The sequence below is a fragment of the Peromyscus californicus genome, unplaced genomic scaffold (genome assembly GCF_007827085.1).
Source record: "Peromyscus californicus insignis strain IS unplaced genomic scaffold, ASM782708v3 Scaffold_13__1_contigs__length_99412109, whole genome shotgun sequence".
NCBI classification, from domain to species: Eukaryota; Metazoa; Chordata; class Mammalia; order Rodentia; family Cricetidae; genus Peromyscus; species Peromyscus californicus.
Window position 1 is genome coordinate 37,297,931 of NW_026294424.1, and position 23,426 is coordinate 37,321,356.

Consider the following 23,426-nt stretch of genomic DNA (forward strand, 5'->3'; position numbering starts at 1 on the left):
CACACAACAGGGACACAGCACCTAAGCATTACAACAGTGTAAGCAAGCACAAATGGTATGTGATACACACCACTCTAACATCCATTTAATTTATACAAAGAAATAATAATTGGGCAGCACAAATTGGTTTTGAAGAACTTTTAGGAGAAGACAGGTGGGCGGGAAAGAAGTGGGGAGGGCAAATACGATCAAAACATACATGAAACTTTCAAATAACTAATCAAAGTACAAACAAAACAAAAAGAAATAGAACCTTTCTTTTTTGAAATAAGAATCTCTCTAACACCTTTGCTCACACAGAGAGAAAACCCTACATACAACACACAAACACTTGAGTAAGCTATGCAACACACCTCTTCAAGATCTGCTTCAATGCTGCCACCGCTTAGGGCTTCCGTGCTGTCTTTTTGACCACTGAGCATTTCTGAATAGTAAATACAATTAGAAAAACCATCGTAAGTCTCAGAAATAAAACATTTGGGTGTTTGTGCATGTGGTTGGGAAAAACTGTCTAGTCATCCCTTTGTGTAGCAGTTGTGTACTAGGCACAGTGGACGACAGTTCAGGTGGTTTTTGAGGTATTCTCCCAAAAATGCTGTTAGGGAAGTTCCATTGTTTATCAGTGTTAAATGTGAATAAACAGGCCCAAGCAGGAACGGACTATGCCAGTGCCACAAAACTGAATTTTGCCCAGCAGACTTTCAAGGCCTTCCTTCAGCTTTGTAGCCAAACAGTGTTAGGAGTCTCCAAAGAATCCCCATGAAGTACTGCACAACAGCCATCAGATCAGCAAGCATCACAGCCTAACAAGGTCAGCACAACACAAGTGTGAAGTGACAACTAGGCCACTTGAAGAAAAGCTAGCATTCGGTATACTGAAGATATGCTCATAACCGAGCAAATCTAGAGACACAGGACACTGCTCATATTTTGAAGGACAGGGACATGCAAAGTCGTACTTTGTAACTAAGAAAAGCTGCAAAATATTGGAATGTTCACCAGTAACAGAAGCAAAAAAAAAATAAAATAAAATAACCATGGCATATTCATACAATGGAATACTAACTAGCATTACAGTAAAGTAACTGGACTTATGTACAATAAAGAGGACAGAACCTCAGAACATACTGCAAAGTAGGCAAATAGAAAGTGGAAATGGTTTATAAAATGTGGTTACCATTCACCTAAACCAGGCAACATATGCTATGTATTTTATGAAACTAAAACCATACCTAGTAAATGCAGAACAGTGGTTCCCTTTGTGTGGGATAAAAGAGAAAGAGATTGTGACTAGGAAATCCTACTATGGGGACTCACTACATCTGTAACATTTTAATAGGTGAGTGAGACAAATATGCTAAATCTTAAGGTATGATAAATGTGGTGATGTGCACGAGTGTCTATCAATCAACGTCACTGTTTTACTGTTATCTAAAATACAATTCAAGGCAATTATGAGAACTAAGTGTATAAAATATAAATCTTTCTCCAATCTTGGATTACAGAACCAACAAAATTAGCAGAAACCAACAAAACTTCACATGCTGGTTGAGAAAAAAATTCTCTCTTTGAGAGCTAGTGGCCTTCAAAGGTTATGTGTGACAAGGACTGACTCACATAAATGCAACTTCCTGATCTGTTGTTACATTAAGACAGTGAGAAGTTAATTAACAAATGCTCAGCCAGAAGTATGGCATAGCATTTCATATTTCTACCATAAAAATCACAGGAGACTATGTACTTTGCTCCAACACAGGACTGAACCCACTGTGAGGTTACTGGTAAAGGTCTTGTAGTTAGTTAAGGTCAAATACCACTTCTTAGTTGTATGGCCAAATTACTAAAGCTCTCTAAGCTATTTCCTTAACTATAAATGTGATGCTTAGTGTTCACTTTATTGAACTGCATAAACTACACAAGAACAACTGTGAAGTAAGAGCATAGAAGACTCTCAATAAATGATAATTATAATTAGTACTAAAATTACCACTGTGGAATTCATTAACTTACCTCCTTTGTTTCGAGATTCATAGTGAATTTCTTCATTGATCTTTGAGTCTGATTTTTCAACCTAAATATACAATAAAAGGATTCGTTATGGATAGTCTCAAGTAAACTTAACAGCAGATAAAAAGGCATGTGTGGAACCTGACTGTTTACGACAATACTGCCGTGTTTTCTTCAGTTTACCCAGAAACTCAAGGATACAGAGGGTCTTCTTTGTGAAAAAATTCTAACTTAGTAAGTTATCATGCTTTAATGTTTATTCTCATGGTCTTTAAAATGATTTTGGAAAAAGCAAAATAAGAAAGAAAAAATTAAAGTTCTGAATTCTCTTCCACTCAAAGAGCTCTCACAAGTCCTCTTTATCTTTAAAAACTCTTGAGCTGTGTGCAGTGCACACATGTGCAATCCTAGCACTCGGGAGGGTGAGGCAGAAGGATTGTCATAAGCTTGAGGCCAGCTGGTCTATATATCAAGTAACAGGTTATATAGCAAGATCGTGTCTCAAAAAGTTAGAAAATCTCAAACAACAGCAAGACCCATCAAAACTCTGAAGTGTTTTTTGGTCATAAAATTACCTATTTGGCAAATTTTGTCAACCATACTTTATTTTAAACTACACAGTCTCGATGTCCTACATTTTACAACCCTAGCTACAGACCCTCATGACTACTGGAGGTTGTACTCCGCTGAGGACTTGGGGTGATGGGGTGACACACACTGTCTGGTGCTGTAGGTTTCAGCTTGGAGGGCAAATCAGAGCCCCACCACAGGGGCTTCTCCTTTACAGCATAGTCTGTGAGCGTCTAGGTACAAAGCTAGGCAGTTTAATGAGTTCAGGTAAAGACTCCGATGACGTCACAGTGCCTAGAAGTAAGCAAAACTCTCCATTTCTTCCAGAATACATGGATGTTCTGGAAAGCATGGCTAAGGGAGATTTGTGAGCATTTTATCAAATGTTCGCCTCTGGTGTCATGTTCCCTACATATACACTGAGGCAAAACAAAAACAAAACTTTCAAGGGATTCAAAGCAATTATGAGAATTACAACTGGGAAAAATGTTTATTACAATCACAGTTCAATCTCTTCAGACAAGCTTTCTACCAGCATAAAGTGAAGTCTAACTCTCAAACTAAAAACTCTTTTGTCTATAGCCAGTAAGATTTAAGATATTACAACTGAATGTGCAATTCTATTGTAATAGAAAGCAGCAAGCTCAGAGTTCTTTAGCACAGCATGTAGGTGACTGTGGAAGAGGTCAAGGGAAAGCTGCTGTCTGCATGTGAACTTGAGTGGAGAACATGCTACCAGATGGCCTCGGGTACAGACTCCTCACATGCTAGTTCTCCTCTCTCCTCACCCTCAAACAAAAACGAACCATCAACAGACCAAACTTTTACAGTTACTTACATTTTGTGATTCACTCACCAATGAAGCTTCCTTCACCTGCTCACCTGTTCAAAAACAAGATGAGACACGAGGAAACAACACTGTGTTTGAAATGTGGAGCAACACATTTTATTAAAGAGTTCCAGAGCAGAGGAACTGAATAAGACAATGTCAAGTGACCTGTATTCTTGTGGATCATAAAACTCTAACCAATCAGTTTTTACAATCTGAGTTCTGCATATTATCAGAAAAACAGCTTGTGTTTTTATAATAATGTCTGTAGCCCATTAAGTCATGCAGTGACTTAACTATTTCAGTCATCTGGAGCTAAGGAAAAGGTGAAAGACCTTAATGTTATCTGCTAAGCTGCAGCTAACACTGGCTCATTTAAAAATAATGCCATCAGATGAAAGGTTAGAGCCTTTCCCCTCACACAGCAATGGTCTGTTTATAATCTTTGGAACTTGAAGTACAAAGCCTACTGTTTCTCCTCAACAATGACAGAATATACATTTTTTTTTAAACAGCTTCCTTCTAAGTAAATAGATCTCTTATTGAATTGTACCTAAACACAGTAAAACAGTCTAAAGCTAGCTATGGGAACCAAAGACTGAGAATGCACAAATATTTCCTTCTAGACAGTGAACATTATGCACTATTGAAACAGCCATACACACTGAACTAATTTATTCATGTTTTGGATTATTTAACTTCAGCATGAATGACTTAGCATCTGTTGTAGTCTTTGAGGATTATGTGAATTTCTGTTTAGAAGGCTCCTAAGGCCATTTCCTTTCTAATTCTGAGACTTTCCCCTAAAAGTATTGTGGCTTAGAACAGAGAGTGCTGTAGACTGAAAGGTGATGCAAGCTGAGAGTGGTTTTGTGTTGTTACTAGGGCAAAAGACAGAGTTCTAGGGCTGAGAGCCAAGGTGGTCAAGTGGGCACGTGATTGGTTGTTGGGAACACGCTGCAATAGTCCCCGGAAGGGCAGTAAGGGCATGGAGAAACATGCAGGAATAAAGCACCTGTCCCCTGACACGATTATTTGGAGAGGTCATATTTAAACAATAACCCTCCATAAAACAGGATGAGAAAAGTGTATGTTAAAAACGAAAGAATGTGTGTGGCTCAAGGGAGAGTTCAACAGTTATGTGGTGTACTGCTCTTCCAGAAGAACCAAGTTCAGTTTCCAGTGCACTTATAAAATGACTTACAAGTGCTTCTAACTCCAGCTGGAGAAGATCTGACAGCTCTGGCTTCCCAAGTCACCTGCATGCATTCATGTACACACCCACCCATCCACATCAACAAAATTTTAAATAAATCTTTAACAAACAAAAGGAAAAAGAATGAAGAATTTTCTCTGAACTATTTTAAAAAGTGAGAGGCAAATTCATAGTCTGTCAGTGTTTTACTATAAATCTACCAACTTTAAGCTTCAACGAAAGATCAAAATACATGCAGGGACAGACAGTGTGAACAACTGCTAAAAGCAGCCTACCTGATCCATTCGGCCTTCCAACACAGGGGTTTTCAGACACTGCTCCAACTTCATGATTTGTATTTTCCTCTGAACGTACAGATGCCTACAAAATCCAAATCACCACAAAAATAAGTGAGGTGAGACTAGCTGGCAACTGTGGTGACAATACTCCCCCCTCACCCAACATCTAGAAACAATTTAAAATCTACCTTCCCATGAATTGAAAACTGAGCACATCAACATTTAAAAATACAGGAATGATCAGTCTAATCTCACATTTCACCCATCAATATTTCTCTTACTGCAAAAGATAAAAACTATAGTTTATCACAATACATGTGGTCCTTCCTGATTGGTCCCACTACCTTGCCAGACAGCTGGGAGCCTGGTGTACCACAGTATCACCCATCCCATCTCTTTGCCTAGTTTTTCTCTCCTTTCTCTTCCAATAAACTTGAACTGTACTTCCAGAACTCTGCACCAATGTCCTTTTACAAATGCTCCTTATTACCTGCCCAAAGCCCTTTTGGGGTAACCCCCCACTCACTGCCAGCTTGTCATTCATAAGAAACAAGAGTGCAAATTGTGTATAGTACAAGTATAATAAAAATAAGAACAATTTTATTCAAAATATGAAACCATGGAAATTTAAGCAGAGCTACGACAAGACCCAATTTCTGTTTTGAAAGACATTGTGCATGGTATGTCAACCATAAGATGGGCTGGAACAGAAGTCCAAGTCGAATGGGAAGCCATTAAAGCAGTCACTGAGGTGAGGGTGGTAACTATGGGAACAGAAAGTCATGGACTCATGTTTTGTTGACAGCAGATTAAACACAGATGACAGAAAAACTGAAGGTGACTCCATGTTTGCCTTGAGGAGACGGAACTGACAATGACACTTTTCACTAAGATTACTGAAGTTCTTAGCTTTTTACCCATAGGGTGACAATAACACCACCATGTGTCACGAGTATGAGAAAAGGCTGAACACTGATTATGTATGCATGGCCAACAGCACACACCACTTCCAGTCAAGACTTACTGAGCTAATGGTCTTACCTCAGTTGTCAAATTAGCTGACAGTCCTGGTTCTTCGATAGCCTTTGGTGGTGACTCCATATTACCTAAGGAAACTCAAAGAATTAATACAATTTAAAAATGTGGATGCAAAATACATCTCACCCAGAAAAGTAAAGGTGTGTTACCTAACACTCAGAGCTGCCTACCCTTGCTGATTTATTTCACTGTAAGCAAAAAAGCAGAAAAAGGAGTACTCTGTGTGTAAAAGGGGCTGGAAAAAGAGAGTGGCTATTTGCTCATTTGTGGGAAATGGAATTATTTCTTGCTTGCATAAAAAGTTAGCTGACCAGAAAGGGAGATAAAATATTATTTATGGAGCTATCATATTTCCTAGTATTGTTCTATAGCCAGCTCCATCAAATTTGTCCCTAAAACTATATATGCAACATTGTGAACAACAGAGATTTATAAATGCCCAATCAAGAGGTGATTTATAGACCCACTTTACTTCCTGCCACAGTGAAACTGAATACAAAATTAAAACCTGTCAGGTAGACCCCAAGACAATGGGGTCTTCTCAGGTGGGCAATTTTATCACATCCCTTTGTAGCTGTGGCTTCTGGTTCCCTTACCTCACACAGAAGCTAACAAAGAAAAGCCTTCATTTCCCCAAGAGCCTGCAGCTCTTTTCTTGTTAAAAGCCCTTCTATTTGCCCTTCCAAGGGACAGAAAACAGATGGAGGAATAAGAGTGCAGAAAAACAAAAACCTTCAGAGAACTCAATTCATTCTAGGCTAAATGCAATGGAAAAAGTTAGTTATTTCAACCCTTAGGATACTTCTTTTCTTCCATTTTTTTCTTTTATTTTTGGGATTTTAAGTACATAATTTTTTCTCTTCACTTTCCTCCCTCCAAGCCTCCCATATATCCCTACTAGCTCTTTCAAATTCAAGTCCTTTTTTTTTCATTAATTGCTGTTACATCTCTCTCTCTATGTATGTATGTACATATATATATATTTCCAAATATATAATCTGCTCAGTATGTATAGCATTACTTGTATGTACATTTTCAGAGCTGACCATTTGGTACTAGATAACCAACCAACTGGTGTGCTCCTCCCTGGAGACAACTCCTTAAGACATTTCTTAATGCTGCTTTAAGTACCTATAACAAACAGGGCTAAATCTACTAGCATCAGTTTTCTGAAGCTAGACTAAGTGCAAGTAAGGTTGGTTCCATTTAAAGGTCCAGGATGCCATAGTTTATAAAGCTAGAATGGAGATGAATCAAGGTCCATCGGCCCCTGCAAGTCTTATCAGAAACTCTTGAGTTTGTAGAATACACTATTCTTCACTTCACACTAAACACTTGTCACACTTGAATCACACTGCCAATGAGTGTTACACGAGGCAGAATTCATAACTGTCTTCCCACTGGTTCTCTGCACCCCTAGAGCCTAGCATAGTAGTAATTGTGCACGGCATCTGAAACTGGATAGTATAACTGCAACTATACCTTTGAAAGTGATTACTGATTTCCACAAGACCAGCACTCTGAAATCTCTCAAAAAGGAACAGGTACCCCCTCCCCCAAATATTCTAAATTGTAAGTTAATGCATCTTACTCGAACAGCACTCTCAGGAATAAACATAGGAGCTGGAAGTGTATGTAGCTCAGTGGTAGAATACACAAGAGGCCCTGAGTTCAACCCCCAAGATACTGCAAACCAAAACAAACCAATACCAAACCAAAGCAACCAACCAACCAAGGCACAAACAAACAAGAAACCTGAAGAAGGCTCAGAAACTTGCCAGTCATGAAGATAAACACGTTGAGGTGCCTACCCTCAGCCTCCTGCCTCTTCTACACTGACACATGAGCAATGGGTCTAGTTTTAATATTTAAAACACAGGATGTTGTAAAATCACCTTGGTTAGGTGTTAGAATATATAATTATAAATGGACTCTCACCTATGCCACATGCATTCTCCTCAGGAAGAACAGTGACATCAAGGTTTCCTTTCCTGTGGAGTGACTGCCTTGTACCAGGAACATGTCCCGTTTTTTCAGCAGACCTTTCACTAGTCCATGTGCCACTGTGGTCACTTTTTGCAGTCAAGCCCCCCTCCCGTTTTGGAGTAGATGGAGTTACAAGGCAGGTAGTTGGAAGGCCTGCTGTGTGGGAAGGAGTCATTTTTGCCTGTTGGCTCGTAATACATTTGGTGGTAGTTTTCAAGTTGTTCTCAGGTGCCTGCTGGTCAGAAGGATACTCCGATGCAGCATCTCTGATGGGCAGCACGTCATCAGTTTTAGCACCAGTATTTACTGCTGCCAGACAGTGACTACTGCCAGAGGAGTCCTCAGATGTCTGTTCTGGTCCTTTCAGACAGTTAGTCTCAGACAATTTGTCAGACACTGAGTTTGCATTCCTCTCTGAGCCCCTTCTTGCTAGACCACTAGCTGTGCTGTCTCCTGCTGCCTCTGCCTCTGCACTTTTGTTCTCCCTCTGAACAGAGCTCAGCAATGCATTCCTTTCTTTCGAACTGGGGTCTTGGCCAAGGCAGTCCTTGCCATGTCTCTCTTCCTCTCCTATGCATGAGGCAGTACCTGGCTGGCCTTGCCCTGCAGAGGGCTCACAGACCGGTAGTCTATCATGCCCTACCCTGGTGCTCACTGCCATCAAGGGGCTCACTTCTTTGACTGTTGTGAATGGCCCAGGGCACTGACAGTAATTCTCAGCCATGAGGCTGGGCATGGGTAGTTCACACTTACTTTGCTTTGTAGCTAAATGACCACCATTTCCTTCTGGGTTGTGTGTGGCTGGCTGACTCTCTTCATGTCTGCTTAGGCTAGTGCACATCAGCACACACTCTGTTGTGCTAGTGGAGATAATGGCAGCATCACTCAAATCTTCCCCTCTCACAGTGGTGGCCTGGTCTTCATCTGCAGGGACAGTACCAATCATGGCTGCTTCACGTCCTTCAGAGGTGCTGGTGGAAATCATGGCGGTGTCACCCGTCTCCTCTACTGGTATGACTGAAGGACAGATTGTTTCCTGAGGGACAGCACTGGACACAGAGCCTTCACAGTCTTCCACTGAACTTGTTGAGATAACTGCATTCCCATCTGTAACAGAGGGTGCATTTTCACTTACACCGGAGACAGAGGCTTCACATTCTTCTGCTATGCTTGTTGAAATGAGAGCACACTCATCCTTTTCTTCCTTGCTGGTTGAGGCAAGAGGACTTGCAGCTTCCGTGGGGGCACTGGGCATAGGCACCTCAAAGTCCTCGGTGCTCACCAAGACTGGACCTGGAGTGCTTTCCTCAGCTGCGGCAACTGGCTGCCCACTTTCAGCACATGTGATGGTAGCTGCACTGGAAATGGGAACTTCCAAGTCTTCCCCTATGCTTGTGGAGATCATGGCGCACTCATCCTTCTCCTCACTTCTGCTAGCAGAAGTGAGTTGGTTCTCATCACCTGAAATTGCACTGGGCATAGGAGCCTCAAATCCTTCCATGTGTATTCTTGTGCCTTCCACATTTTCTTCAGTGTTCAGAGTACACAAATGCCCTCTTCTCACATCTATAAGTGCACTTACCTGAAGGGTGCAATCGTTTGTACTAGTAGAAATCATCAAGCCATTGCCTTGACTTTTACTCCCAGCTAAGCTGTCCTTGTTGGAAATATCAGAACTGGCTGTAGAAGCCATAAGGCCATCACAGTCTTCATTTTCTACAGAAGTGATGATACCTTCATCTTTTTCCCTGGGTGACATGTGGCCAACTTCACATTCTGGAACTGCACCAGATACAAGAACATCATCACTGCCCCTAACTAACCCAGTGGAAATAGTTGTATCTTCCACCATTTCTTTCCTGGTAAGCTGACTATCATTGTGATGAGAAGTTGCACTAGCCACAGGACCTTCACTACCACCTAGAACTGGTGGCCCATCACTGTTTCCTGCAAAGGCACTAGTCACACTGCTTTCCACAATCCCTTTGGCACTGGAGCAGATATCAGTGTCTTTGCTTTCCTTTTCTGCACCACTCATACTATCAACATTACTGTCATTTGGATTCATAGTGGCTGCCCCAGCCTCAGCACCCACATGCTCCATTGTAGGGCCACTCTGACTACCCCCTTCTCCACTCTCACAAATCAACATTCCTTCACTTTCTTCTAGCCCTGTGCAAGTTGAGGCATGTCCAGTTTCATTTCCTCTTCCAGTACTAGTCACAACACCTTCCCCCTCATCATCCTCTTCTTTTGCACCTGTGCTGGTCACAATGTCTTCATCGTCACAGGGACCAGCAGCCACCACAGGGATGGTAGTAATGTCTTTGGCCTCTGTGCTGTCCATTGCACTCTCGGCATTTTCTTCTGTTTCAGAACTGATGGCACAGCCTTCACTGCTGTCTTCTGAGCCTGTGCAATTTGCTGACCCTTCCCCATCTTCTTCAGTAATGCCTGTGCTGGTGACGGCACTCTCACCTTCTGTACCATCATTTCCAGAACCGTCTCGTTCTGGGTTGGCACTTGCCTCTCGAGGCTTATCATCATTTACTTGGACCACATCTGCACCTGTAACTACACGTTGCTCTTGGGTTCCCACTCCAGTTACCAAGCAGAAAAGGAAGTTATCACTTCTTCCTTTGGCTTCAGTACATGTCACAGTGCCTTCTCTTTCTTTTTTAGGATCAACTTGTGTCCTATTTTCTTGGGAGCCAACAACATCTTCACTGCTCACAGATCCTGCTCTTATTTCTGTTCCAGCACTTGTAACGGCTCCATCGCTTTCAACTTCACCAATAAAAGTCACAGTCCCCTCAACTGTGCACGAAGAACCATCACACTTTTCCTCAGAGCCTGCACTGGTTACTGCATCATCTTTTTCCTCTGTTGTAATACTGTTCACATTGGCTTCAGTTTGAACTGTATGAGCTGCCAAGGGGCCTGCTGCTCTGTCTTCTGATTCAGCCACAGCACACTCTCCACTTTCTCCTTCCTTGGAACTTGTGAGCAAAGTCTCACTTTCAGCAAATCCTTCTGTGACAACACCCCTCCCCTCTTCAGCTGCAGCAAAAACAGTGCACTCACTGGCTTCTGCCCCAACCTGAAGAGGATGGTTTCTAGGGCATGCACCCATTATGAAGCCTTCGTCTGCCTCAATACTGGTGCAAGGTAAGGTCATCCCCTTCGCTCTTGTTTCTGATGAAGTGGTCGTGGCATCCCCAGCCTTCACTGGGTTTAACGTGATGCCTTTGTCCTTCCCTTCAGTACTAGTAGCAATGAAAGCTTTGTCTCGTCTACCAGATCCAGCTGCCACCCTCTCCATTTTCCCATGCCTTTGCTGTGACACGGAGGCATTATCACGCCTAGCACTGGTGTCTACCTCATTGTTTTCAGTCTTCCTTTCAGCATTAGTTGGTATTTTCTTACTTTCGTCTGGATCTTTGTTATGCTTACGTCTGACTGTTTCAGCCTCCTTTCTTGTACTCAGGTCTACCACATTCTCAACTGCAGCACTGTCCTGTTTTACATCAGGCTCTGCGTTCAGATCACTCTCTTTTTTGGCTGTGCCCATCAAGTTCCTTTGCTTGCTAATGTTCTTACATTCCCCAGTCATGCCCGTTGACTTGCCAGCCAGAGGTATGCTTGCTTTGCCTTCTTTACCGTACAGCAATGTGGCCTGGCCATCTTCAGAAAGGTGCCTTTTGCTACCGACGTTTGCTTTGGATGGCATATCTGCTGTGGAACCATCACTACCTTCTTTGCTGCCGTTGGTCTTATGGACTTCTGACTTCTTAACAGTCAAACTTTGGTGAGGGCTATCAGAATGATTTACAAGGGAGGCACCAGCTGTGCCACCTTCAGAAATGGTTTCTCTGTCAACTAGAGGAATTGTACTTGAATCATGAGATTCTTTCTGAGGTACAACAGTAGAGCCTGAGGATGATGAGAGGTCTGAGTCTGCAGAGCATTCACAAGAAGCATCCCCTTGAGTGCCACATTCCTCAGTGGCTCTGGATGTGCCTTTCAAATTCTTCTGTACCCTCTCATTTTCCGATGGGGCCCGAGAGAGCACTCTCGGACTCCCTTCAGAGTCTACATTTACGTCACAGGCTCCTCGCTGAACTGGCTCTCTCTCCCTAGTTGCTTTTGATGTAGCACTTTGGACATGCACTTTCCTGGTCAAGGTGCTTTTATGGTCAGCATGCTTTTCAGAATTGCTAGTAACTGCTAGTCCACGCCCTGATTTACAGGCCACAGCTACTGGTTTTGAATCTACCGTGGAAGCTCTTAGCTCATCCTTTAAAACCCCAGCAACAGCTTTATGTTTTGTAACATTTTCAAAGTCAGTATCTTGCTGAGAACTATTACTGCTGATGTCCCGGGATTTAGACAGTTCAGACATATTTTCGACAGCTGCCTCAGAATCAATTTCCATTGGCTCTTGTTCAGGGATCAATGTGGTTTCACTGCTTTTTTTTGGTCTCTGCAGGGAAGAACTAGTGGCAGTGCCTAAAATGGTCGCTGCTAACTTATCTTCCTTGGTCATTTCCTGGGATATGCTTCCTCTTCGGTTTTCACACAGCCTTCTACTTAATTTCTTTTCTATGACTGAGCCATTCCCTCTGCCCTTTTCATGACTGCTGTCCACTTCTTTACCGTCCTTGTCATCTGGTTTATTTTCTTCTTTCTTTTTCATGTCTTTATTACTGTGCTTTAAGCTTCTGCTTCTGTGCCCATCTGAGAGCCTCCTCTCAACTTTGGAGGAGGTGGAGTCTTTATCGGCCTTATGCTTCTCTTTTACCAAGGGTAACTTAGCTCTGTGCCCAGAGTCCTTCTGAGCACCATGTGCTGAAGATGCAGCACTCTCTGATGCAGGTTCAACGACAGTTTCTTCTAAAGCTCTGTCTTCAAGTTTGGACTTGCGCTGTCTTTCTGGGTCACTGTCTTCTGTAGTCTTCTCCTTGTCAGGCTTTGGAGTTGTCCCCTGCTTTGTGACACCTTCTTGTGACTCTGTTTCGGCCACTTTTGTTTGTTTGCCTTGACCTTTGGATTTAGACTTTAACACGAGCTTCTCTTCCAACAAGCTCTTCACTCTCCGCCTCTCTTTATGAGGCTCTTCTGGCTTTGAACTGCTATCGGCGCTGGTGGAGTCTGTGTCACACTTGTCCTCAGGGCAGCTCTCGCTTCTTTTCTGCAATGTAACACCGTGCTGCTTGGCGCTTACGACCTCTTTCTGCAGTTTGGAGTCACTTGACCTTCTTGACTTGTGCTCTGCCTTGGCTTTTTCAGACGGCAGGTGCCTCTCCTTCCTGTTATCTTTACGTGCATGTTCATCTGTTTTTATAGTGTATTCAGAAACTGGCCTTCCATCTCTACCCAGTACTGACAATCTCCTTTCATTCCTGTGTTTACTTTTACGTTCAGTTTTATCATCGGAAGAAAGTTTGGTTTGCTGACTTTGTTTCTGAGCATTTTCTTCTACTTTTACACCTTTCTCAGAAGAGTGAAGTTCAGTCTCATCACCTATTTTATGCACACCATCACCTTTGTATTTGTGTTTTGAAGACAATTTTTCTTCTGATTGAGTTTTCTCTTTCTCAGGTTTCTCCTTGGTGGACTTGGCCTCTTTTTTAGGCAGGCCTTTCCCATGTGTTTCAGGTTCATCTTTCTTTTGAGACTTTTCATTTTTAAGAGTGCTTTTCTGTTTCTGGGGTTCATCCACATTAATTTCTGAGCGTTCTGCTTGCTTTTTTCCATCTCTTGTTTCCGTTTCTTCCTGAGCTCCTTCCATTACAACGGGGGTAGATGTTCGTCTTTTATGTTCTCTTTCTATCTTCGATTCAGTTTTGTTTTCATCAGCTGGATGCAGAGATTCTGAAAGTCTCCGGGCAGGTTTACTTGGTTCTCCTTTCCCATGAGCATGTTTCAGGTCCTTGGAGGAGGCCTTTTCTTTTTCACAGTGCTGTTAGAAAGCAGAGGGTTCTTATGAGACACATTTTATATACAAACTTACTATTGGATATATTTAGTATGTGAGTGCTAGACTTCCTGAGGCCCTTCCTGTGATCCATGGATGGTGGATGGATCCATGGATGATGTTGCCCGGTAGGTATTAGACATCAGGAAGCTGAAACTCACTGCAATGGGAGTGTCTAGATGATCACACTAAGTCTTGAATTCTTCCCAGCTTTATAGAACAGTTATTCCATCTAACTGGTCCATGCATTTAGGAAGTCTTCAATTCTATAAATGACTATAGTTCACTAATACCCAGTGGTTCTTTTTTTTTTTTTTTTTTTTTTTGGTTTTTCGAGACAGGGTTTCTCTGTGTAGCTTTGCGCCTTTTCCTGGAACTCACTTGGTAGCCCAGGCTGGCCTTGAACTCACAGAGATCCGCCTGGCTCTGCCTCCCGAGTGCTGGGATTAAAGGCGTGCACCACCACCGGCTGCAGTGGTTCTTAATAAATGCAATCTAAGTGTTCTTTTCAGTATAAGAATATACATGTTGATGAAGAAGTAAAGGCTTATTTTTAAATCTAGAAACCCAAAATCACTTACAGAATCCACGTGAATTTAGACTATTTGTATACTCTATAAAATCTCAAATGTATGCATAGTAACATGAGTAACAGTGTAAGCATATACATGTGAGATAAGCATATGCACACATATATGTTCATGTGTTATGGGGAGATGCTGGGAACATGCACAGTACCTGAACTTTCCTCTCCACTCCAGTTTTGACACTTAGTACATTAACATGTAAAACTTCATGAGATAATTTCCACAAAAAAACTATCACAAAAAAGTTAAACATTTAAATATATATAGTAACATATCAGGATGTATGCTTAAATATGATTCTAGTTTCTAAATAAAGAAATTTACTGGCTATTAACAATTACTAAGCTATTAGTGTCTCTATCCCAGAAACATCATGAATTGATTAGCTATAGAACTATGGATATATTTAAACTCAGTTAAAGGCAAAATCTGTCCCAAGAAAATAAGCCAGGGAAGAAATGTATTCACTATATGTATTTTCACCCTAAGACAAGGTTTCTCTGTGTCGTCCTCACTGTCCTGGAACTTACTCTGTAGAGCAGGCTGGCCTTGAACTCTGCCTCCTAGGATTACAGTGTTAGTGCTAGGATTAAAGGTATGCACCACCACAACCAGGCTTATTTTCACAATTTAAAATCAGCACATTTTGGAACAATCTTAGTGTCAAATACAAGTGCTAATATAAATGAGAATGTATCCATTCAGTATGACAATAATCAATTCCTAGACGAAACAAAATCACATTCATCAACTCATCGCAACAAGGAATTCAGGCCAAGATGGGACAAAGCTTAAGAATGCTGAACAGAGTGGTTTTTAAGACATAATACAGAAAAGATCCCATTATGCTGTTTTGCTGCAAAGGAACATGAATGACCCACCCCTAACAAAAGGGCAAATAACAAGGGTTCCATTAAGACGTACCTCAGTAGTTTTGAGGGCTTCTTTGGACTCTTCCTCAGTCTGCTGTTTCTTTCTGGAATTCTCATCAACATTCCTGAGGGGAGTATATCAAACATGACTTTCCAATCTGAATCTAAGAATCTCACAAGAAGTTGACAGAAAATCTTTCCTTTGTTGTGACTTCTCACTTCATTTAAACTTTACTCTTAGTCATCAGAGAGCACAATCCAATCCAATTGTGGCAGGAACTGCTCCTGGTGCTAAAGGAAAACATGCTACAAGGACAATTCCTAATGTGCTGCACTGTGAACACTACATCCGCTATGCACTGTGACCACTACATCCACTATGCAGACATTTGAAAGCCTCTCCATCTTTTGAGTAAGCAGGGAGGCTGTTTTGATTTGGAGCAAGATGAACAGGGAACAATAAAATTGAGAACTGACTCCTCTTCTGAGTTCTGTAAATCTGCTTGTCTTGAAGTTTATGACCAATTTACATCGTTGCAACGATGGGCTGGAAAGAGAGTTCAACCACTAAAAGCATCTGCTGTTCTTTTTTTAGAGGACTTGGGTTTGGGTCCCAGCACCCACATGGCAGCTCACAACCACTTTAACTGCAGTTCCAGAGGATCCAACACCATCTCCTAGTCTCCATAGGCTCCTGCACATATGTGGTACATATAAATGCATATAAACATATAAAATAATAAAAAAAGTAAACTTAAAAAAAGAATTATAATTTAATAAAACAGTAAAAATGTAGCCCATCATTCACATCACATCATAGCTACTTTCAGGAGTCTCTCTGCCTTTGTAATTTTTAAACAATTAGCAATGACAATGGAGTGCTTCAAAAATTAAAAGAACCTGACTTTATGTGAGAGAGAAAAATGATGGGATGATGTTAAAAAACAGATGCTGAAGATTGGTGAACAGATGCAAGCATGGTTAGTAAGTGGTTACCATAGACCCAGACAAGATACTTCTCCAAGTACTTCCAGGGGCCCATAAACTCCACTCTCTGATACTCAGGGGAAGTTTCATGTTTATGTCTGTATACTTTCTGGGGCAGAGTCTAAAGCTTCTATCAGATTTTCACAAAATTAATTAAAACCTTACTTTAAAATGCGATATTCTTAACACAGTGAAAGAAGATAAAAATGAACTCCAAGACTATCATAAACATATAGGAACATCTCTACTCAAGGTGAGACTTTCTATGACCACTTTCTTTTTTTCCTGACAGGTTGTTGTTTTCCTTATTCTGTTTTTCTGTTACAGTCTTTTTTTCCCCCACTACAATTATTTTCTATCACAAAGTAGTACAAATCATTCTCATGAGTGCATCAGTTTCTGTTTTTCAATTAAGCAAGATGGCCCATCAGGTAAAGCTCCTTCCTGCCAAGACAGGTGGCCTGAGTTCTATCCCTGGGATCCACAGAGGATAATGCTCCCCCTAAAAGCCACAGGTTGCCAAATAAAAACCTAGTGCCAGGTATGAGATGCCTCCCCTCAAGGTGTTGGTTGGGAGGGGGTCTCAGAGATTCCCAATAAAATATAGGCTACTGCCAACAATCTTAGTGGCCACCATAACTTGACAGTAATATCCTATTACTGAAAACACCACACACCTTGGTCCCAGAACATGGAGACATCAAGCTGGTACTACTCTGAAAACATCTTCTCTGCTGGTTAGATTTCATAGTGCCAGAAGGTTCCTGGGGATGGAGGGAGTCTTCTACAGTCCTACAGAGTTGTGGACCCTGTGAGCTACAATAATGACTAGTGTGGCAAGACATGCTTATAGGTGCAATAGTGGCATGAATGTTCAAGGTGTAACTAATTTCGGCTGGATTTAAGGCCTGATCTATTAGAAGAAACACATGCCTAGTATCTGACTTAAAAAAAATGCATGATTGGGGAGCTCATGGGACCCAGGGGTGAACATACTAGCACTATTTTGCTAAATAGATACAATACCAAAGTACCCTATAAATTCTTATCTCTAAAAAAGCCAGGTGTGATGGCACACAGCTTTAATTCTAGCACTGGAGAGGCTAAGGCAGAAAGACCTCTGTGAGTTCAAGGCCAGCCTGGTCTACATAGACAGTTCCAGGGCTATTTCTACACCTATAGATTAGTGCAGTTCTCAGACCTCAACAGAGATGTTTCTTTGCACAAAAGATGGTAGTTAACACAAAAACTCACAAACCCATCAGAGTCGCAGAGACTAAGTGAAAAGGACTTTTTTTTTTAAAATGGAGAGATAGGGTCTCTTTCTAGAGCCCTGGATACCCTGAAACTCTCTATGAGAACCTGGCTGGCCTCAAACTCACAGAGATCCCATTGCCTTTGCCTCCTAAGTGCTGGGATTAAGGGTGTCCACTACCATACCTGGCTACTTTTTAAGACAGCCTATGACCACATTCAATGCCCTCTTCTGGAAGTACACCACTAATGTGACAATTAGAACACAGCAGATATGGGCTGGAGAGATGGCTCAGAGGTTAAGAGCACTGCTTGCTCTTCCAAAGGTCCTGAGTTCAATTCCCAGCAACCACATGGTGGCTCACAACCATCTGTAATGAGATCTGGCGCCCTCTTCTGGCCTGCAGGGATATGTGCAGACAGAACACTGTATACATAATAAATAAATAAATCTTTAAAAAAAATAAATTAAAAAAAAAAAAAAAAAAAAAGAACACAGCAGATAAAAATGTACCTTGAATCTTTTCTTCTTCTTTTGCTTAAGGCTACTTTTTTCTCTAAAACTTTCCGTTCTTTAAGGACTTCTTTAATTCTTGGGGCTTTCAGTTCCAAAGTCTTGGTTGACGAGTCTTCTAGGTCCACACTACTTTTGCCTAGAAATAAATAAATAAATAAAATAAATACAGAGATAAATAAATAAGCTTTACTTTAGAAGACAGCTTTGTAACAATGCTGTATTTACTTTTCATTAAGGTTTTATAATTACTTTAAAACACAAAATACCTTTAATGGGTCTCAATTTCTGCTAGGAAAAACAGACCTCAATTTTGTTCTATTTACTCTGCTAGATAAATGTCAGCACAAAGGCTGTAAGTACAGCTCTAGCAAGTTTGTGGTCTTGAGTTCAATCCCCAGCATCAAAGACAAGAACAGAAAAGGAAAGAGAAAAAGCATAGATGATGTAAGGTATAGGCTAGCTGTACGATCTTCACCAGAAACACTCAACTACTCTTGCCTGAAATCCATTCATTCACTACTGCAGGATAAATTGCTTCCACACTTAGGAACAGATCACTTTATTCTATGTGCATATGCCACAAGCAATATGAGACTAACTAGAAGATGATGGTGTGCATAAGATACTCTCAAATAGCAGCACTATCTGCTATACCTTGGCTCTTCACTTTGGAAGACTTCGTCTTCTCTGCTTTCTGTTTTCGTTTTTCTTCAAGTTTCTCTCTATTGATTCGCCTTCTTAAAAGTCTCTCTTCTTTTTCTTTAGCCTAAAACCATAAAATTGCCTGACACATTACCAGATAAAAGCAAAGGCATTCTGAGAAAACATACGTGAGAAAAACCTGAGAGTGCACCTCTGAGGTAGCAATCCAAGTAGTCAAAGCTGCCCCTGCTAACAAAGTTTTAGTTTGCTCTTCTGATGGTCTTGCACATCAATGGGATATGCACACATACATAAGGCTAAAGAAATGGCTCAGTCATTAAAAGCACTTGTTCTTACAGAGGACGACCCAGAATCAGTTCCTAGCACCCACATGATAGCTAACAACCATCACTAACTCCAGTTCCAGGGGATCCAACAACTTCTTCTAAATTCTACAGCCACTAGGTACACATATACATAAATCATTAAAAAATAAAATAAAAAGGAGACATACACTATGTGTACATAAGTACTGGTATGACTGTTCTATTTTGACAGCTACCAGATGATAGAAGGCACAGATAAGAAAACTTTTAATTACTGTTTTGTTATTCTTACCACTCCTTTCTGGCTCAGAGCTCAGAGCCAAAATTTCAAAAATCCTAAGCAGGTGCAAAGCTCTTATCCAATATTCTCTCTAAGAAATAAGCCTAGAAGGAAAGCCAGCTAGCAATCACACTTTGTAGTGTTTTCTGCAACATCCCCTCATCTTGAAATAAGAAATTTTTCCTATTTTAATGCTTCTTAAATTGTAAGCCATTTAAGAACCAACAAATTTTGTTTAAGAATCTACCATTAATTGAATGGGACTTGATAGTTGGAAGCATTTTCAAGCCCAGGGAATCAGTGAACTGCATTTTCCTCAATACTATACTAGTTGCACACTGTATCTTTATATGAAATGAGCCATATGGATACAAGCATTTTCATAATATGGAACAGACTGCTTCATTTTTTCTCTTTTGACAGTAACAATGATATAATCACCTTTGTGTCTAGTCTATGTAGTTCCAAGGCAAGCTCCCTGAGGGCAAGGCAATGTCTGCTCTGTGTATACTTGTACCTTGGACAGACTATTACTCAAATTTTGTCAACCTGGTGCAGCAGGCTAAATCACAGCATTTCTCAACCTGGGCATCGTGATCCCTCTGAGGGTCAAACAGTCCTTTCACAGGGGGTTCATATTAGATATCCTGCATATTAGATATTTACATTACATTTATATTACTGCTGTGGGATGTTTTTCTGTATGCTGTGAATATGTGTTACCCTCATTGGCTAATAAATAAAGCTGCATTGACCTATGGCAGGGCAGGATGGAGCCAGGTGGGAAAACGCAGGAAATAGTGAAAGGAGAAAGAGTAGGAGGAGACACCAGCCTGCCACCCAAGGAGCAACATGCCAGCAGACCAGTAACACCACGGCCATGTGGCAATACATAGATTAATAGAAATGGGTTAATTTAAGATGAAAGAGCTAGCTAGCAAGAAGCCTGACCCATAGGCCATACAGTTTGTAAATAATATAAGCCTCTGTGTGTTTACTTGGGACCAAGCAGCTACAGGACATGAGTGGGAGAGATTCATCCTGATTGTGGGGCTGGGCAGGACTGGAGAAACCTCTGGTTACACATTACAATTCATAACAGTAGCAAAATTATAGTTATGAAGTAGCAATGAAATAATTTTATGGTTTGGCTGGGAGTCACTAACATGAGGAACTGTATATTAAAAGGTCACAGCACTAGAAAGGTTGAGGACCAATGCTAATCAGCAAGGGATCAACTGGACTTACAATGGACTGCCGCCGTTGTTCTACTGTGAGTTCATCATCAGAATCACTGTAGTACTTTGAGTAAAGATAAGGTTTGTGAACATAAGCATGCCGTACACTTCTGGCTTTTCCATCACTAGAATCACTGGTTTGAGTTTTTGTTTTATTTTGTTTGTTTTTCTCTTCATCTGGAAAGAAGTCAATATAAAGAATGAGTGCTTCTGTAATTAGCAACAGCATCAACATGTCACATAAGCAGTAAAAAACACCAATATACTTCAAGTATATTTAAAGGTCCAAAGGGGTGTCTGCATGAGAAAGTTCAGAAGTTGACATTTTAAAAAACTACAAATCACTTCACATATAAAGTCAGACCAAGAAAAATTAGACACTGTAAGTACTTGTGTTACTAAAAGAAAAATGAAGTATAGACGAAAGTTGCCAGAACTGATCTTAACAAAGAGCAAGCAGGGCATGCTGAGAACTAGGTTCCACTCTGCACCTGAAGCAGCGAGCTTTTGCAGGCTCAACATGGAAGCCAAGTATCACTTTATTGGACTCACCACTGCGAGGCCTTTACCTGAGGTATGATCTGATGGGAAGGACCCACTCAGAGGTTACTGGATGGTTCCTGCTAGTCTCAGCTGAAGTTTCCCTTTCCTCTTTATGCCATTTGGGTTTATTAAGTCAGGAGCCACCTTAGTCTTTTGCCCCTTCCAGTTATTTAAACAATGTATTTTGACAAACAGTTAATTCTCATTTGTCAGTAGACTGGATATGAATGGTTTTGTCCTTGTTGAAGAAATTCACTTGAAGCTGCACTTTAAAGCACACTGGAGCTCTTATTTATTTATTTTAGTTTTTGGACGAAGGGTCTTCTGGCTGTCCTGGAATTCATTATGTACACCAGGCTGGCCTCGAGCTCAATATATCCACCTGCCTCTGCCTCCCAAGTGCTGGGATTAAAGCTGTGCACCACCTCACCCAGCTCACACTTGACATCTTAATGCCTACTTGTGAATTTACGGAAAAGGCAGGAGTCAATCACAGTTCTTATACCTTAAACTAAAACCTCTACATGAGGAAGGCAATCTTTCCATCTGACACAGTAGAAATGGAAAAAAAGGAATGTTTTCATTTCCTATTACTTGTTGCCCTTAGTGAGCTTCTTAATTTTAGAACCTATGCACATAAAATCTAGCCCCAACCAAGAAAGCATCCCAACAGACCCTAAAGCATCAGCAGAGTAGAGAAATCACTCAGGAGGGGAAATTCTCAGGATGGGAACTAGTCTTCCCTCATGGGCAGTACAGTGAGGACCAACATCAGTTAGGGTGCACTGCTGGATCCTACTTTGATATTATAACTTGGTTTCTCCTGGAGAAACACATAAAAGTTAGACAAGAAGACTAAGAAAATTATCTGTGGAGTTAGCAGGTTCTACTTTTTTCCCCGAGTTTCTCCCTTGGTATCTGTTAGGATAATCTTTTTGTACACTGTGTGAAGATGTGTCTCTGTCCTTCCTCACTGCCTAAGGCAGCTTCTGACTAGTTTAATAAAGAGTTGAATGGCCGATAGCTAGGCAGGAGAGGATAGACAAGACTTCCAGGGAGAGGTAGGAACTCTGGGAAAGAAGACACAGGAGTTTTGCCAGCTAGATGAGAAGGAAGTCGGATGTACAGTACTGAGAAGAGGTAACGAGCCATGTGGCAGACCACAGATTAAAATAAGTGGGTTAATTAAAGTTTTAAGAGTTAGTTGGGAACAAGCCACAGCTGAGTCCAAGCTTTCATAATTAATAAAAAGTCTCTGTGTCATTATTTGGGAGCTGGCTACAGGCATCCTATGCAAAGCTAGCAGGAAACGTAAAGAATGCTCCCTACTAGCAAGAGTAGGTAAAACTTCAATATGCAGGGCAAAGAGCAGCATGATGTACAAGCTTCAAGTAGACTCAGGTTTGGATTCTGCCCTGGCTAGTGGCTTTGTGACTTTGGATTGGACATATTTCAGCTTTGTTCCCTTTGCTGTGCCTCCTGCCAGCGCTGCAGGAGCTAAGACACTGTCTCTGGACTGTGAGCACTTAGGAAGGGTTAGCTGACAAGCAACTGAATAATAAAGACTTCAGCTTTGCCCAGAGAGAGCTGACATTTGTCCTAGGCTTCTGAGAGGTCATCTCTATGCTCTCAGGATGCTGCACTTGACTGGTGTGTTTCTGCTTGCCTGCTTTTCTTAAGGTCAAATCAAAGTCTACTATGGTTAGGATCGGGGAATGGGGGTTGGATCCTGCAGCAAGTCCTTCTGAGGGTCTAGAGACACAAGGGCAAGTAAGTCTTTATGACTATATCCTGGAGCCCAAGTAAGAATTTCAAACTAAAGTACTGGTGAACTTTTGTGGTTGATCATATATTATTCCTATTATAGAAATGCATGTCAAGGAAGTAAAATTGCCCACAATTCCAGAGAGAATATGCATAGAGCTCCTGTTTGGGACATTTCTGGACTTTAGCTCTTTATTAAACCAACCAGAAGGGGTCTTTTAGGGCTCCTGAATTTCTAACTGGTGCCAGAAGTGAGGGCAGTCTTCTAGCTTGTACTTCTTCTGTTAAGTGTCATTTACACATAAAAAAAAGCAGCTCTGTGTGCACTATCTCCTCTCACTCTTGCAATAGTCTCAGATGATGGTCCTGGCCATGGAGAACTGAAGTTTGTAGTAACATGTACAAGGTTGATTAGACAGAAACCCTACAGTTCAGTCAGAAGCCAATCTTGCAATTACAAGGTAGCAGGCTCTTGCTAGGCCACACTCTGTCAAGAAGTAGGCACTAGAACACAA

General features: G+C 41.3%; 1 protein-coding gene across 9 annotated transcripts in view; it reads right to left on the reverse strand.

The window, feature by feature from the left end:
- The window catches only part of Bod1l1 (biorientation of chromosomes in cell division 1 like 1), a 54,698-nt gene that overhangs the window by 19,638 nt on the left and 11,634 nt on the right, over nt 1–23,426 (reverse strand). For 2 of the 9 annotated variants that reach the window (XM_052734839.1, XM_052734831.1), the window contains exons 6-15: nt 20,615–20,781; nt 18,773–18,884; nt 18,116–18,254; nt 15,413–15,485; nt 7,877–13,886; nt 5,942–6,006; nt 4,898–4,982; nt 3,416–3,459; nt 2,011–2,071; nt 354–424 (exon numbers count right to left, since the gene is read on the reverse strand). In XM_052734839.1, coding sequence (XP_052590799.1) covers nt 354–424; nt 2,011–2,071; nt 3,416–3,459; nt 4,898–4,982; nt 5,942–6,006; nt 7,877–13,886; nt 15,413–15,485; nt 18,116–18,254; nt 18,773–18,884; nt 20,615–20,781 — 6,827 coding nt within the window. Of the gene's footprint in view, nt 1–353; nt 425–1,165; nt 1,258–2,010; nt 2,072–3,415; nt 3,460–4,897; nt 4,983–5,941; nt 6,016–7,876; nt 13,887–15,412; nt 15,486–18,115; nt 18,255–18,772; nt 18,885–20,614; nt 20,782–23,426 lie in introns of those variants that run through there. The other 7 variants (XM_052734834.1, XM_052734830.1, XM_052734836.1 and 4 more) reach the window with 6 other exon arrangements.